This window comes from Arachis hypogaea, chromosome 10 (assembly GCF_003086295.3).
Source record: "Arachis hypogaea cultivar Tifrunner chromosome 10, arahy.Tifrunner.gnm2.J5K5, whole genome shotgun sequence".
In the NCBI taxonomy this organism is placed as follows: domain Eukaryota; kingdom Viridiplantae; phylum Streptophyta; class Magnoliopsida; order Fabales; family Fabaceae; genus Arachis; species Arachis hypogaea.
Window position 1 is genome coordinate 77,021,967 of NC_092045.1, and position 16,093 is coordinate 77,038,059.

Genomic DNA, 16,093 nt, shown 5'->3' on the forward strand with positions numbered 1-16,093 from the left:
GCTCCATGAGAGTCCTCTGTCAAGCTAATGACAATAAAGAAGCGCTTGTTGGGAGGCAACCCAATGTTATATTTTTTAATTTTATTTTGTTATTTTCTCTTTTTTGTAGGTTGATGATCATAAGAAGTCACAAAATCAATGAAAAAAGCAAAAACAAAATGAAAAACAGGAAGAAAAACAGCACACCCTGGAGGACGCACCCACTGGCGTTTAAACGCCAGTGAGGTTAGCTGTTGGGCGTTTAACGCCCAGTCTGGCACCATTCTGGGCGTTTAACGCCAGAAAGGGGCACCAGACTGGCGTTAAACGCCAGAGAAGGGCAAGAAGCTGGCGTTAAACGCCAGAAATGGGCACCAGCCCGGCGTTTAATGCCAGAAAAGGCACAAAACGTGATTTTGTTTGCCATTTGGTGCAGGGATGACTTTTCCTTGACACCTCAGGATCTGTGGACCCCACAGGATCCCCACCTACCCTACAACTCTCTCTCTCTTCTTCACCACTCACATCCATCCTTCATAAAACCCCACCTACCCCACCATTCAAATTCAAACCAATTTCCCACCCAAACCCACCCTCAAATGGCCGAACATCCCTCTCCCCCCTCCTATATAAACCCTCCTTCACTCCTTCATTTTCACACACCTTAAACACCATTTCTCTCCCCTTTGGCCGAATACAAAGCCATTCCCTTTCTCCTCATTTCTTCTTCTTCTACTCTCTTCTTTCTTCTTTTGCTCGAGGACGAGCAAACATTTTAAGTTTGGTGTGGTAAAAGCATTTCTTTTTGTTTTTCCATAACCATTTATGGCATCCAAGGCCGGAGAAACCTCTAGAAAGAGGAAAGGGAAGGCAAAAGCTTCCACCTCCGAGTCATGGGAGATGGAAAGATTCATCTCAAGGGTGCATCAAGACCACTTCTATGAAGTTGTGGCCTTGAAGAAGGTGATCCCCGAGGTCCCTTTTTCACTCAAGAAGGGTGAATATCCGGAGATCCGACATGAGATCCGAAGAAGAGGTTGGGAAGTTCTTACCAACCCCATTCAACAAGTCGGAATCTTGATGGTTCAAGAGTTCTATGCCAATGCATGGATCACCAAGAACCATGACCAAAGTGTGAACCCGAATCCAAAGAATTATCTTACTATGGTTCGGGGGAAATACTTGGATTTTAGTCCGGAAAGTGTGAGGGTGGCGTTCAACTTGCCTATGATGCAAGGAGATGAACATCCTTACACTAGAAGGGTCAACTTTGATCAAAGGTTGGACCAAGTCCTCACAGTCATATGTGAAGAGGGCGCCCAATGGAAGAGAGATTCAAGAGGAAAGCCGGTTCAATTGAGAAGGCATGACCTCAAACCCGTGGCTAGAGGATGGTTAGAGTTTATACAACGCTCAATCATTCCCACTAGCAACCGGTCCGAAGTTACCATAGACCGGGCTATCATGATCCATAGCATCATGATTGGAGAAGAAATAGAGGTTCATGAGGTTATAGCCCAAGAACTCTATAAGGTGGCGGACAAGTCCTCTACCTTGGCAAGGTTAGCCTTTCCTCATCTCATTTGTCACCTCTGTTATTCAGTTGGACTTGACATAGAGGGAGACACCCCCATTGAGGAGGACAAGCCCATCACTAAGAAAAGGATGGAGCACACAAGAGATCCCACTCATCATGAGATCCCTGAGATTCCTCAAGGAATGCACTTTCCTCCACAAAACTATTGGGAGCAATTAAACACCTCCCTAGGAGAATTGAGTTCCAACATGGGACAACTAAGGGTGGAGCATCAAGAACACTCCATCATCCTTCATGAGATTAGAGAAGATCAAAGAATCATGAGGGAGGAGCAACAAAGACAAGGAAGAGACATTGAGGAGCTCAAGCACTCCATAGGATCTTCAAGAGGAAGAAAGAGCCGCCATCACTAAGGTGGACCCGTTCTTTGATTTCCTTTTTCTTTGTTCTTCTGTTTTTCGAATTTTATGCTTATGTTTATCCATGTTTGTGTCTTGTGATCATTAGTGTCTTAGTGTCTATGCCTTAAAGTTATGAATGTCCTATGAATCCATCACCTTTCTTAAATAAAAATGTGCTTAATTGATAAAAGAAAGAATTGCATGAATTTTGAATTTTATAACAGTTTCATTATTTTGATGTGGTGGCAATACTTTTGTTCTCTGAATGTATGCTTAAACAGTGCATATGTCTTTTGAATTTGTGGTTCATGAATGTTGGCTCTTGAAAGAATGATGAAAAAGGAGACATGTTACTGAGGATCTGAAAAATCATTAAAAATGATTCTTGAAGCAAGAAAAAGCTATGAAAAAAAAATCGAAAAAAAAAGAGAAAACGAAAAAGAGAGGAAAGAAAGAAATAAAGTTGTGATCCAAGGCAATAAGAGTGTGCTTAAGAACCCTGGACATCTCTAATTGGGGACTCTAGCAAAGCTGAGTCACAATCTGAAAAGGTTCACCCAATTATGTGTCTGTGGCATGTATGTATCCGGTGGTAATACTGGAAGACAGAGTGCTTTGGGCCACAGCCAAGACTCAATAAGTAGCTATGTTCAAGAATCATCATACTTTACTAGGAGAATCAATAACACTATCTGGATTCTGAGTTCCTAAAGAAGCCAACCATTCTGAATTTCAAAGGATAGAGTGAGATGCCAAAACTATTCAGAGGCAAAAAGCTAAAAGCCCCGCTCATCTAATTAATACTGATCTTCACAGATGTTTTTGGAATTCATTGCATATTCTCTTCTTTTTATCTTATTTGATTTTCAGTTGCTTGAGGACAAGCAACAATTTAAGTTTGGTGTTGTGATGAGCGGATAATTTGTATGCTTTTTGGCATTGTTTTTAGTATGTTTTTGGTATGATATAGTTAGTTTTTAGTATATTTTTATTAGTTTTTAGTTAAAATTCACTTTTCTGGACTTTACTATGAGTTTGTGTATTTTTCTATGATTTCAGGTATTTTCTGGCTGAAATTGAGGGACCTGAGCAAAAATCTGATTCAGAGACTGCAAAGGACTGCAGATGCTGTTGGATTCTGACCTCCCTGCACTCGAAGTGGATTTTCTGGAGCTACAGAAGCCCAATTGGCGCGCTCTCAACGGTGTTGGAAAGTAGACATCCTGGGCTTTCCAGCAATATATGATAGTCCATACTTTGCCCAAGATTTGATGGCCCAAACCGGCGTTCAAAGTCACCTTCAGAAATTCCAGCGTTAAACGCCGGAACTGGCACCAAAATGGGAGTTAAACGCCCAAACTGGCACTAAAGCTGGCGTTTAACTCCAAGAAGAGTCTCTGCACGAAACTTCTTCATTGCTCAGCCCAAGCACACACCAAGTGGGCCCGGAAGTGGATTTTTATGTCATTTACTCATTTCTGTAAACCTTAGGATACTAGTTTTCTATAAGTAGGACCTTTTACTATTGTATTGAGAGTCTTTCGATCACTAGAGCTTTTTGATCATACATTTTTATGATTGAACCCTCATTGGGAGGCTGGCCATTCGGCCATGCCTAGACCTTATGCTTATGTATTTTCAACGGTGGAGTTTCTACACACCATAGATTAAGGTGTGGAGCTCTGCTGTACCTCGAGTATTAATGCAATTACTATTGTTCTTCCATTCAATTCCGCTTGTTCTTGTTCTAAGATATCACTTGTTCTTCAACTTGATGAATGTGATGATCCGTGACACTCATCATCATTCTCACCTATGAACGTGTGACTGACAACCACCTCCGTTCTACCTTCGATTGGGTGAATATCTCTTGGATTCCTGATTGCACGATGCATGGTTGATCGCCTGACAACCGAGTGCTCGTCTGACAAACGAGCCAACCATTCCGTGAGATCAGAGTCTTCGTGGTATAGGCAAGAACTGATGGCGGCATTCAAGAGAATCCGGAAGGTCTAACCTTGTCTGTGGTATTCTGAGTAGGATTCAATGACTGAATGACTGTGACGTGCTTCAAACTCCTAGCAGGCGGGGCGTTAGTGACAGACGCAAAAGAATCGATGGATTCTATTCCGGCCTGACCGAGAACCGACAGCTGAATTCCGCTATGCTGTGACAGAGCATATGCAATCGCTTTCACTGAGAGGATGGGAGGTAGCCATTGACAACGGTGAAACCCTACACAAGCTTGCCATGGAAAGGAATAAGAAGGATTGGATGAAGACAGTAGGAAAGCAGAGAGACGGAAGGGAAGGCATCTTCATGCGCTTATCTGAAGTTCCTACCAATGAATTACATAAGTATCTCTATCTTTACCTTTTTGTTATTTTCGTTCATCACCATTACTATTTGAGTTTGCCTGACTAAGATTTACAAGATGACCATAGCTTGCTTCAATACTAACAATCTCCGTGGGATCGACCCTTACTCGGGTAAGGTTTATTACTTGGACGACCCAGTGCACTTGCTGGTTAGTTGTGCGAAGTTGTGTAATGCCATGGTATTGAACACCAAGTTTTTGGGGTTCATGACCAGGGATTATGAGAGTTGTGAAAAAGTATTGTTCACAATTTCGCGCACCAGTTTTCTATTGTCTGCTTGTTTATCTGTGTGGTTTCATTGATGTTGGAGGATCAGAGAAAAGGCAGAGAAGTTGAATACTTTAGTTAGGTTTTGATTAAGTTTGGAACCTTAGAGAACCACCTGTTTATGGATTTTGCTTTACTTCTTTAAGTTTTATAATCTGAGTGTCAGAGTTCTAGGATTGCCTCTAGCTTTCTTGGGACCTTATATCTTATGTATGTGGCATCGTTACCATGCTGAGAATCCTCGGTTCTCATTCTATACGGAGATTTGTGTTTTGCAGATGTAGGTTGAGAGGCATCTCGCTAGGTGTCTAGAGTTTCTGCAGCGAAGTGGATCTTTTGGGACATTATTTTGTGTACCATTTCTGTATGACCTTTTATATAGAATTCTCCTAATAACTTGTTTTACTTTTGTACCTCATAGAGGCGTACAGAGAGCTAGGGTTACTTTTGTATATTTTAGGTTATGGGTTTCATATTTATGTATGTAAATATTCTCCAGCCAGGCTTAGCTACGTAGGCTGAGTTAGGAGCTTATTATTTTGCACTCTTGACCCTCGATTCTCATTTTCTGTATATATATGTCATGAACCTTAATTTTCTTCGTATGCAAGTAATCCTTATTCCAGAGTGTTAGGCTTTTAATTTTACAATTTTTCCTTACCTATCCTTTAAGGATCCTCGTATACTATATTGTTTTAAGTATTATATGTATATATGTTTTTTTTAGAGGTCGTAATAACAAACCCCCTCTGTTTTATGACTTAAGCATAAAGCTCGTGTAGTAGGGTGTTACATTATGGTATCAGAGTAGTTCGTTCCTATAGAGCCTGAGGGACTAACTGACTTTGCTTTTGTGCATTCTCTATTTTTTTGTGTGTGTGTGTGACTATGTGCTATTAGGATACCTAACTGATATATGTGGAATAAATGTTCATGAGCATGCATTCGGCACTTTGATGCACTAGACTTGCGATATTGAGACTAATCAACTTGATATCACTTATTTGGTGTGTATAGGAACCAGATAGCGCCTCGTGGATGCGGTCGCAGGCAAGGCAGAGGTAGATTAGGCAATGCAAGTCCTAAATTGATAGGGAACAACCCTATGGACTATATGGCTATCCTAGAAAATATGGCTACGGCTATGCAGGCGACAGCCGAGGCATTGGGAAATCAGATGAACAACAAAAATAATGGAAACAACAGTGAGGAAGGTCCTATGACGCTCGCTTCTTTTCTGAAGGTGCACCCTCCGACCTTCTTGGGGACCACAAATCCTACTAAAGCAGATAACTAGCTTCAGGCAATAGAGCGGGCACTGGAGGCTCAGCAGGTTCCTGAGGAACAGTGTGTTGAGTTCGGAACCTATCAGTTGCAGGGTGAAGCCCTATATTGGTGGCAGGGAACACGACGTATCCTATAGCCTGATATTACTGTGATACCTTGGGAAGTGTTTCGAATAGAGTTCTATAGAAAGTACTTTCCCAGTTCAGTCAGGAACGCAAAAGAGCTTGAGTTGCTACAATTAAAATAAAGGAGCTTGAGTTGCTACAATTAAAACAAGGCCAGATAACTGTTACTGAGTACACTAACAAGTTCGAAGAACTGTGCTGGTTTTACCACATTTGTTAAGGCGTTCCTGGGGATTTTACTGAATGAAGTGCATAAAATATGAGGGAGGTCTCCGGAGTGATATTCTGAGCTCCGTTGAGCCAATGGAAATTAGAGTATTCTCCTAGCTTGTCAACAAAAGCCGAGTGGTTGGGGAGTGTCTGAGGAAGGCAGTAGTGGGGAGAGGAAGTTAGAGGATGCCTTTGTAGAGGGCTCAAGGAAGGAATTTCGCACCGAGAGGCATAAACTTTAAGTGTGGAGGTTTTGTTCCACAGCATACCCAAGGTCTGAATAACTTTAGAAAGACGAATAACAATGCAAATCAAGGAAAAAGGTATAGAAAACAGCCACAGACCGATCTAAATTGTCAGAGGTGCAGAAAATATCATCCTGGAGTCCCGTGTAGATTGGAATAAGGGGTGTGCTACTTTTGTGGACAACCCAGGCACCTGGCCTAGAATTGTCTAGAGAAGAAGAAGTATGAGACTGGTAAAGTGCAGCAACCGGGAAGAGTGTTCACTGATCAGAGCTAACTACGAAGTAGCCAGTAAATCTTTAAATGCTTTGTTTGATTCTAGAACGACTCATTCATTTATAGCATTTGAAAAGGCTACTGAACTAGGATTGAAGATTGTGGTCTTGAGTTATGATCTGAAGGTGCATAATGCCACTTCTGAAGCCATTGTGACTAGGTTAGGATGTCCACAAGTGTCATTCCAAGTTAAACAGTCTAATTTTGTTCATGATTTGATTTGTCTGCCGATGACTGGTCTTGATCTCGTCTTGGGATTGGATTGGTTGTCTAAGAACCGCCTGTTATTGAACTATTCTGAAAGGACGTTGCACTTTATGTCAAAAGGGTCGGAAGGGCCGGTTGTAGCGAAAGATTTTTATCTGAACTCTGTAATTGTGAACTGGAGTACGTGTGAATGCGAGAGTGTTATTCTGTTGGCAGCAAATGTGTTGGGTGAGAAACAAAGCTAAGAGCAAATTCCAGTTGTATATGAATTTCCTGAAGTATTTCCGGATGACATTCCTGAATTCCCTTCTACTTGAGAGATCGAGTTTGCGATTAAGTTGGTGACTGGAGCTGGGCCAATCTCAATTTCTCTTTATCGAATGTCACCACTAGAATTGACTGAACTCAAATCTCAGCTAGAAGAGCTAATGAGTAAGAGCTTCATCCGGCCGAGTGTTTCTCCATGGAGAGCGCTAATGTTACTGGTAAAGAAGAAGGATGGGAGCATGCACCTATGTGTTGACTATCGGCAGCTAAACAAGGTTACCATGAAGAATAAGTATCTATTAAGAAGGATTGATGATCTATAGACCAACTACAGGGAGTCAGAGTATTTTCCAAGATTGACTTGCTATCCAGTTATCATCAAATAAGGGTTAGAGACGAGGACATTCCGAAGACTGCTTTCAGAATGCAATATGGTCACTACGAATGCACCGTAATGTCTTTCGGGTTAACCAATGCCCCAGCGGTATTCATGGATTATATGAACCGAATATTTTGCCTATTTCTTGATAAGTTTGTTGTCGTCTTCATTGATAACATACTGATTTACTCCAAGAATAATAAAGAACATGCAGATCACTTACTCATTCTGCTACAAATCTTGAAGGAGAGAAAATTGTATGCTATGTTATCTAAATGCGAATTCTGGAAGAGTGAGGTGAAGTTTCTTGGCATGTGGCAAGTCAACAAGGGATTGTTGTGGATCCTGCTAAGGTTGAGGCAGTAATGGAATGGGGGCGACCAACTTTTGTGACGGAGTTTAGGAGTTTTCTCGGTTTGGTGGGTTATTATCGGAGGTTCATTAAAGGATTTTTGCAACTCACTTTGCCTTTAACCAAGCTGACTAGGAAAGATGCGCCATTTGTCTGGCCTTCTGAGTGTGAGGAAAGTTTTCAAGCATTAAAGCACAAGTTGACCACTGCACCTGTATTACTATTGCCTAAGCCGAGTGAACCACGCATCGTTGAAGGGTCTGGGGTGCGTGCTAATGTAGCACCATAATGTCGTGGCATGCGCCTTACAACAGTTAAGGCCACACGAAATGAATTATCTGACTCATGACTTAGAGCTTACTGTAGCTGTGTTTGCTTTAAAGGTTTGGAGACATTACCTATATGGTGTCAAGTTTCAAGTTTTCTCATATCACAAAAGCTTGGAGTACCTCTTTGAGCAGAAAGAATTGAATATACATCAGAAGAGGTGGATAAAGCTATTAAAGGACTACGACTTCGAGTTAAATTATCACCCTGGGAAAGCAAATGTCATGGCGGATGCTTTGAGCTGAAAGTCCCTATGTGCTACTTGGATGATGCTAAGAGAGGAGAATTGCTAAAGGCATTCGAAAGTCTGAAATTGGGGGTCAGAGAGGAATCTGGTACTCTATGTCTAAGCCAGTTGAAAATTTTGAGTGAGTTTAAATCCAAGATCGAAAAAGCTCAACAAGACGAAAAGGAATTGTAGAAGGTGTGGCCGGATGTTGGAACCTGACGACAGGATATCTTAAAGGAAGCTGGTGCGTGAAATTTACACTCGCACAACTAAACTGGCAAGTGCACCGAGTCGTCTAAGTAATGCCTCAGCTGAGTGAGGGTCGAATCCCACGAGGATTGCTGGATTAATCAATATGTGGTTATCTTCTAGATCTTAGTCAGGAGAATAGAAGGATAGTAGTTGTTTGTTGTAGGCGCATAAACAAGCAATAACAATCGAACGCAGAGACAATAATTAGCAGTAGTTAAGGCTTCGGAGGTGCTTATTCTTCTAAAGTAACATGTTACACTCTCTACTTCAACGATGAATGATTTATTCAATGGCAAGGCTGTAAGTGATTTAGCCATGGGTTGTGTCATTAATCTCCTCAGGTCCATACCAAACATCCGAACGGACTAGATAAATTTGGGAGAGGGTGAAGCACGCGTAAGTCAATCTCTTTGTTGATCCTACTCAAAACACTACAGACAAGGTCATATCTTCTCGATCAGAGACTGCTGCTCTTATGGGTCTAGCCCTTAGAGTCACAGGAACCTCAATTGCCCCTGACTAACGAGGTTATATGTCACATACCCAATTAATCCAGATAATTCTGTTGGAACCCATGATGCATCCTCAAGCTGTAGCTCAATACTATCTAGGTCAGGATTCGTAAGAACTCATGTAGAATCGAGATTCATAAAGATGAAAAATGACAATGCATCATAGAATAGAATAACACATTGATTGAAATAGAAAAGTACTTGTATTATTTCATAGGAATCAGCAGAGCTCCTAAACTTTACCTAGGAGGCTTAGTTACTCATATTGTACAGAAAATAGTTCAAAAGTAATAAGAGATAAAGATTGGCGAAGATGAAGATCCTAAACAAGGGTGATATTTCTTCTAACTTGAAGTAAACAAAGTAAAATGATGCGAAAATCTACTTCTGGGCCCACTTGGTGCGTGTTTGGGCTGAGCTTGGCTTCTAACTTGAAGGAGTGGGCGTCCAACGCCCATTAGGGGGTGTATCCACGCTGCCTTGTGCTCTTTGATGGCGTTGAACGTTGGATTGAGTCCTCTTGGGGTGTTGAACACCGCACAGAGGCTAGTTTGGGTGTTCAACGCCCATTTTGGGCAGTCCTATCTGAAGAAAAGAATAGACTATTATATTTTTTTAGAAAGCTCTGCAATTTAGCTTTCCAAAACCATTGAGAACACGTTTTTTTGGATCTCTGTAGCTCTAGAAATACTCGTTTGAATGCACAAAGGTCAGATTCTGACAACATCTGCTATGCTTTTCTTACCTCTGAATTAGACTTTTGCTAGAACTTGCCAAATTCATCCAAAAATCATCTAAAAACATAAGAAGACATGAAAGCTCAAAGTAGAATCCAAAAAGTAAATTTTGCAATAAAAAGATAATATAACTCAACAAAACGTACTGAAAACACTAAGAAAATAACATAAAATAGCGTATAAAATATCCGCTCATCAGAACACCAAACTTAATCTGTTTCTTATCCTCAAGCAACCTAAAAAATGTAAGACTAAAAAGAATAGAGAGATACAAAAAATATTAAAGTTTTTCAATGAAGCTCAGCTCCAAATGATGAGCGGGACTAATAGCTCTTTACTTATGAACAGTTTTGGCATCTCACTTTCCTTTGAAGCTCAGAAGTATTGGCTTCTCTTGAAACTAGAATTCGGATAATATTATTGATTCTCTTAGTTTAGCTTTTCTTGGTTCTTGAATATAGCTTCTTTTGGTGCTTTGCACCTTTTTAAGCCTAGCCGTGTGGTGCACGAATCCCCACACCTTTGTACAGCTATACCAGCAAGTGCACTGAGTTGTACAAGTAATACCTAAGCGACTCAGGGTCGATTCCACGAGGATTGTGGTTTGAAGTAAGCTATGATTATCTTACAGGTCTTAGTCAAGCAAAATCAGAAGGTTGTTAGATATGGAATTGAGTTAGGATTATTGGAATCAGTAATAGGAATATGGTTAAGGATCGGGGTTGCTTTGTCTTTCTGAATTAACTCTAGCATTACTGTCTTCTTTGCTTGTGAGTGATCTCTTCAATGGCAGGCTATAAATGATTAAAGCCTTTATTGAGAGGTCGTCAATACTCCTCTAGATCTGAACCTCAGGGTTAGTGTGGATCCATTTCTGCTTGAGGGTGAAGCGTGTACAGTCTATTCTCCTTAATGATCCTACTCAAAACACCACAGACAAGGTCGGATCTTCCGAATCAGAGAATGCTACATCTTTGGGTTCTAGCCTCTACCACAGAGACCATAATCTCTCTGTAAATCGGTTGAACTGGTGTCTCGAGAAGTCCCCAACGAAGTCGTGGATTAGCCGTCTAAGAGATGTATGATTCAAGCTGGCACAAACCCAAGTAGATGCAGGTGTTTGTCAGGTACGTTCATCTTAGTATGATGAACAGCTGATTTTCATTTATCATCCTATTCACCATGTTGAAGTACGAATATACATATTAGAATTAATCACACACGGATTGAAGAAGAAATAGTAATACTTTTATTAATTCATAGGACTCAACAAGGCTCCTCCCCTCAACCTAGGAGGTTTAAAAACTCATACTGAACCAAAATACCATGTGAAAAACGTGTATGATGGGCAAAGATCTTAAACAAAGTGTGATCTTATACTTTAAATACTAAACAAATGACTAGTAAGGGTAAAATAGTTTTAGTGTGAAAATCCACTTCTAGGGCCCACTTGGTGAGTGTTTGGACTGAGCTTTGATGAGATCCATGTGTTATGAGGTCTCTAGAGTGTGAAGCATTGGCTAGGGGATCCTCTTTGGGCATTGTGACGTTAGTCTCTACTCTTTGGGCGCTGGATGCTAGGAAGGGGGTAGGAAGTTGTAGTTGGACGCCAGTTTTGGGCCTTCTATTCTGAAACAAAGTATGAACTATTATATATTTCTGGAAAGCTCCAAAAGTCAGCTTTCCATAGCCATTAAGAATGCTCCATTTGGACTTCTGTAACTCCATAAAATCTCTTCCTAATGCAAGTAGGTCAGATCCGGATAGCATCTACAGTGCTTTCTTTGTCTCTGAATCAGACTTTTGCTCCAGCTCCTCAATTTCAGCCAAAAAATACCTGAAATTGTTCAAAGACACAAAAACTCATAGTATAATCCAAAAATGTGAATTTAACATGAAAACCTATAAAAACTTAATAAAAACTAAACAAAATACACTAAAAACTATATGAAAATGATGCCAAAAAACGTATAAAATATCCGCTCGTCACAACACCAAACATAAACTGTTGCTTGTCTCCAAGCAACTAAAAACACAGTAGGATTAAAAGAAAATTAAGATACAATAAATCTCTAAGTTTCCAATGAAGCTTAGTTACAATTAGATAAGCGAGACTTAGTAGCTTTTTGCTTCTGAGTAGTTTTGGCATCTCACTAACCATTGAAACTTAGAGATGTTGGCATCCTTAGGAACTTAGAATCAATATGATATTATTGACTCTCCTAGTTAAGTTCTTTTCGATTCTTGAACACAACTTTTTAGAGTCTTGACTGTGGCCCTAAGCACTTTTTTTTTCCAGTATTACCACTAGATACATAAATGCCACAGACACTTTAACTGGGTGAACCCTTTTAGATTGTGATTCAGCTTTGCTAGAATCCCCCAAATAGAGGTGTCCAGAGTCCTTAAGCGTACTCTTTTTGCTTTGGATCACGACTTTAATTGCTCAGTCTCAAGCTTTTCACTTAACACCTTCACACCACAAGCACATGGTTAGGAACAGCTTGGTTGAGCCGCTTAGGCCATAATTTTATTTCTTTAGGCCCTCTTATCCATTAATGCTCAAAGCCTTGGATCCTTTTACCCTTGCCTTTTGGTTTAAAGGATTATTGGCTTTTTTAATCTGCCCTTCTTTTCCTGCATTTTTAAGCAGTAATGGATTTTTCTACTTTTCATTTTTTTCTTTTCGCCATTTTTTCTTTCTTTTTTGCATGCATATATCGTTTTATTTTTCTTTTGCAACATGCTTTTTCTTTTTCTTTTTGCTGTTTTCTCTTGCTTCAAGAATCAATTGTTAGATTTTTTAGATTACCAATAATACTTCACTTTCATCATCATTCTTTCAAGAGCCAACATTTATAAATTTCAACTTCAAATATGCATTATTTAATCATACATTCAGATAACAAAATCAATGCCACCACATCAACATAATTAAACTATTCTTATTATAAACTTGAAATTCATGCATCTCTCAATTTTTTTAATTAAAATTTTCTTGTAAGCAAGGTGAGAGATATATGGAAGATTTTATATCTTTAAGACATCAATGGAAATGATCATGCAACTAGAACAAGAGAACAGATAATATAACAGAAAACAAAAAAATAATAAAAGGGAAAGTAAAAGAGAACGAATCCACCTTTAATGGTGGCAGCTAGTGCTCCTCCTTGAGTATCCAATGTGATACTTGATATCTTCAATGTCACTCCTTTTCCTTTGTTGCTCGTCCCTCATAGCCCTTTGATCTTCTCTAATGGCTCTTTTGTCTTCTCTTATTTCGTTGAGGGTGATGGAGTGCTCTTGATGCTCCACCCTTAATCGCTCCATGTTAGTGCTTAGTTCTCCAAGAAAATTTTGCCATTGATCTCAATAGCTTTGAGGAGGAAAATACATCCCTTGAGGAATCTCAGGGATCCCATACTAAGGCGGTTGCACATGCTCTTATACATGCTCTCTTGTTTGTTCCATCATTTTCTTAGTGATGGGCTTATCCTCCCCAATAGAGATGTCTCCTTCTATGATAATTCCAGTTGAATTGCATAGATGATAGATGAGGTGTGGGAATGCCGACCTTGCAATGGCATAAGGCTTCTCAGCTACCTTGTACATTTCTTGAGAAATCACCTCATGAACTTCCACCTTACTTCCAATCATGATGCAATGGATCATTATGGCTTTATCAACAGTCATTTTTGACTTATTACTAGTGGGAATGATAGATCTTTAGATGAATTTCAACCATCCTCTAGCTATGGCCTTGAGGTTAACCCTTCTTAGTTGAATGGGCTTACCTTGGGAATCCCTTTTCTACTATGCTCCTTCCACAAAGATGTCTGAGAGTACTTGATCTAATCTTTGATAAAATATGACTCTCCTAGTGTAAGGATAAGGATCTGCTTGCATTAGAGGCAAGTTGAACGCCAACCTTACACTTTCTGGGCTGAAATCTAGGGTTCTCCCTCGGATCATGGTACTTTAATTCCTTGGATTTGGGTTCACAATAGTGTCATGGTTTTTAGTAACCCATGCATTAGCATAGAACTCTTGCACTATTAGAATCCCAACATCTTGAATGGAATTGGTTAGGACTTCCCAACCTCTTCTCCAAATCTCTCTTCGATTTTCTGGATACTCATTCTTCTTGAGCCTAAAAGGGACCTCAGGGATCACTTTCTTCTCTACCACTACTTCATATAAGTGGACTTGGTGGGATTTGGTGATGAATCTCTCCATCTCCCAAGATTCAGAGGGAGTGGCTACTGCCTTTCCTTTCCTCTTTCTAGAGGGTTCTCCAACCTTGGGCGCCATGAATGGTAATGGAAAAGAAAAAAAGATATTTTTTTCTAACACCAAACTTAAAACTTTGCTCGTCCTCGAGCAAAAATAAAAGGTAAAGAAGAATGGAGTAGAAGAAGAAGAAAATAGAAGGAGATAGAGGGAGAGAAAGGGCTCGGCCTTGTGGTTTTATGAGTGTATGAGAGGTGTATGTATGAAGGGTTAAGAAGAGGGGATATTTATAGGAGTAGGGATGGGTAGGGTTCGGCCATGGGTTGGGGTTTGGGTGGGAAATTTGATTTTAAAGTGGGTGGGGGTTGGTGGGAGTTATCATGGTTCTGGGAAGTGGTATGGATGTGATTGGGCTAGGATTTATAGGGAAATATGTGTGGGGAAGTGTAAAAGTAAGTAGGGGTAGGTGAAAGATGCTATGGGACCCACTGGTCCTAAAAGGCTAGGGAATCCAGATTCCCTACTTCTCTGTACTGGCGTTTGAATGCCCATGGTCTGCTCCCTGGCTAGCGTTCAATGCCAGCAATGCTACCCATGAGGGGCGTTAAATGCCCAGTAGGGATACCCTGGTTGGCGTTCAACTTTAACACTCCATCCAAAGTGTTCTGTTTTCACTACTGTGAATTCTATCTCTATTCAGACTAATGCACATGATCATGACTTTAAAAATAACAAAACAAAATAAAACCAAATAAAAAAATATACTTAATTAAGGTTGGGTTGCCTCCCAACAAGTGCTTCTTTAACGTCATTAGCTTGACGATTAGCTCCTTACGGAGGTGAGTATGGGCTCAGATTTTTGTCCCTGACAGTGAACCTTTAGCCTGACTTTTCATGTATGAGCTCTATATGCTCTAAAGACAGGACACTAATCACTATATGTGGTAAGATTGGCTTCTTAGTGAAGACAACTCTCACGCCAGGTGAGAGCCCTTCAGTTGGGACTTTCTTGTCCCTCCAACCTTTAGGTACTTTCTTCTTAGTACCTTTATGCTTAGAACTTGTTGATGGCTGCCCAATACCAAACTTAGAATTGATGTCTGGAGACTCTATAATACTCTACACAGAAAGAGAGGATTGAAACACTAGGTGTTGTACAATTATCTCTCTTTCTTATCAGAGGGAGAATTGGGATTGGACATCTTGAACAAGATGTAGTCCTCTCCTAGTTGGAGGACTATTTCTCCCCTTGCCACATTTATCATGGCTTTTACAGTAGCTGGAAAAGGTCTTCCAAGAATGACAGAGCCATCTTCATCCTCTCCTATGTCCAAGACTATGAAGTTTGAAGGGATGTAGTGGTTTTCAACTTTTACCAAGAATCCTCTACTAAGCCATATGGCTTCTTTATTGTCTTCGTCTGCCATCTCTAATAAGATGTTTGCAGCTTGTACCTCAAGGATGCCTAGCATCTCCATTACAGAGAATGGCATGAAGGCTATGCTTGACCCTAGGTCATACAGAGCCTTCTCAAAGGTCATGGTGCCTATGGTGCAAGGGATCAGAAAGCGTCCAGGATCTTGAAGCTTTTGAGGTAGCATCTGCTGAACCAAAGCATGGAGTTCTTTGGTAAGCAGGGGAGGTTCTTCCTCCTTCAACTTTATAAGAGCTCCTAGGTACTGAGCAACTTGCTCTTCCCCAGTGTCTTCATCCTCATCAAAGGATGAGTAGTCAACAGAACTCATGCACTGTAGAAGTACATGCAAAGGAACCTCAATGGTCTTTATGGTTTGGTTCTGGAATAGAGGTTGCTTGAGTGGGACTTAAGCACTCAAAGGATGTGCTTTTACTAGCGTTCAACACCAGCTCTGTGAGTTTATAGGGCATCAAACGCCC

General features: G+C 40.5%; 1 protein-coding gene across 1 annotated transcript; it reads left to right on the forward strand.

Annotated features, from left to right (window-relative positions):
- Positions 1-7,923: 7,923 nt before the first annotated feature.
- LOC140175672 (uncharacterized mitochondrial protein AtMg00860-like) lies at positions 7,924-8,482 on the forward strand. Its single transcript, XM_072204205.1, has 2 exons — positions 7,924-8,175; positions 8,294-8,482. Exons 1-2 carry the CDS (start codon positions 7,924-7,926, stop codon positions 8,480-8,482), a joined length of 441 nt encoding a protein of 146 aa, XP_072060306.1.
- The last annotated feature ends 7,611 nt before the right edge of the window (positions 8,483-16,093 follow it).

What these genes read in the sequence shown, in the direction of transcription:
- LOC140175672 (XM_072204205.1), top strand. Translation starts at nt 7,924, where the DNA reads ATGGAATGGGGGCGACCAACTTTTGTGACGGAGTTTAGGAGTTTTCTC. An exon ending in GCATCGTTGAAGGGTCTGGG is followed by an intron (nt 8,176 to 8,293) that starts GTGCGTGCTAAT and finishes TTTGCTTTAAAG; the next exon opens with GTTTGGAGACATTACCTATA.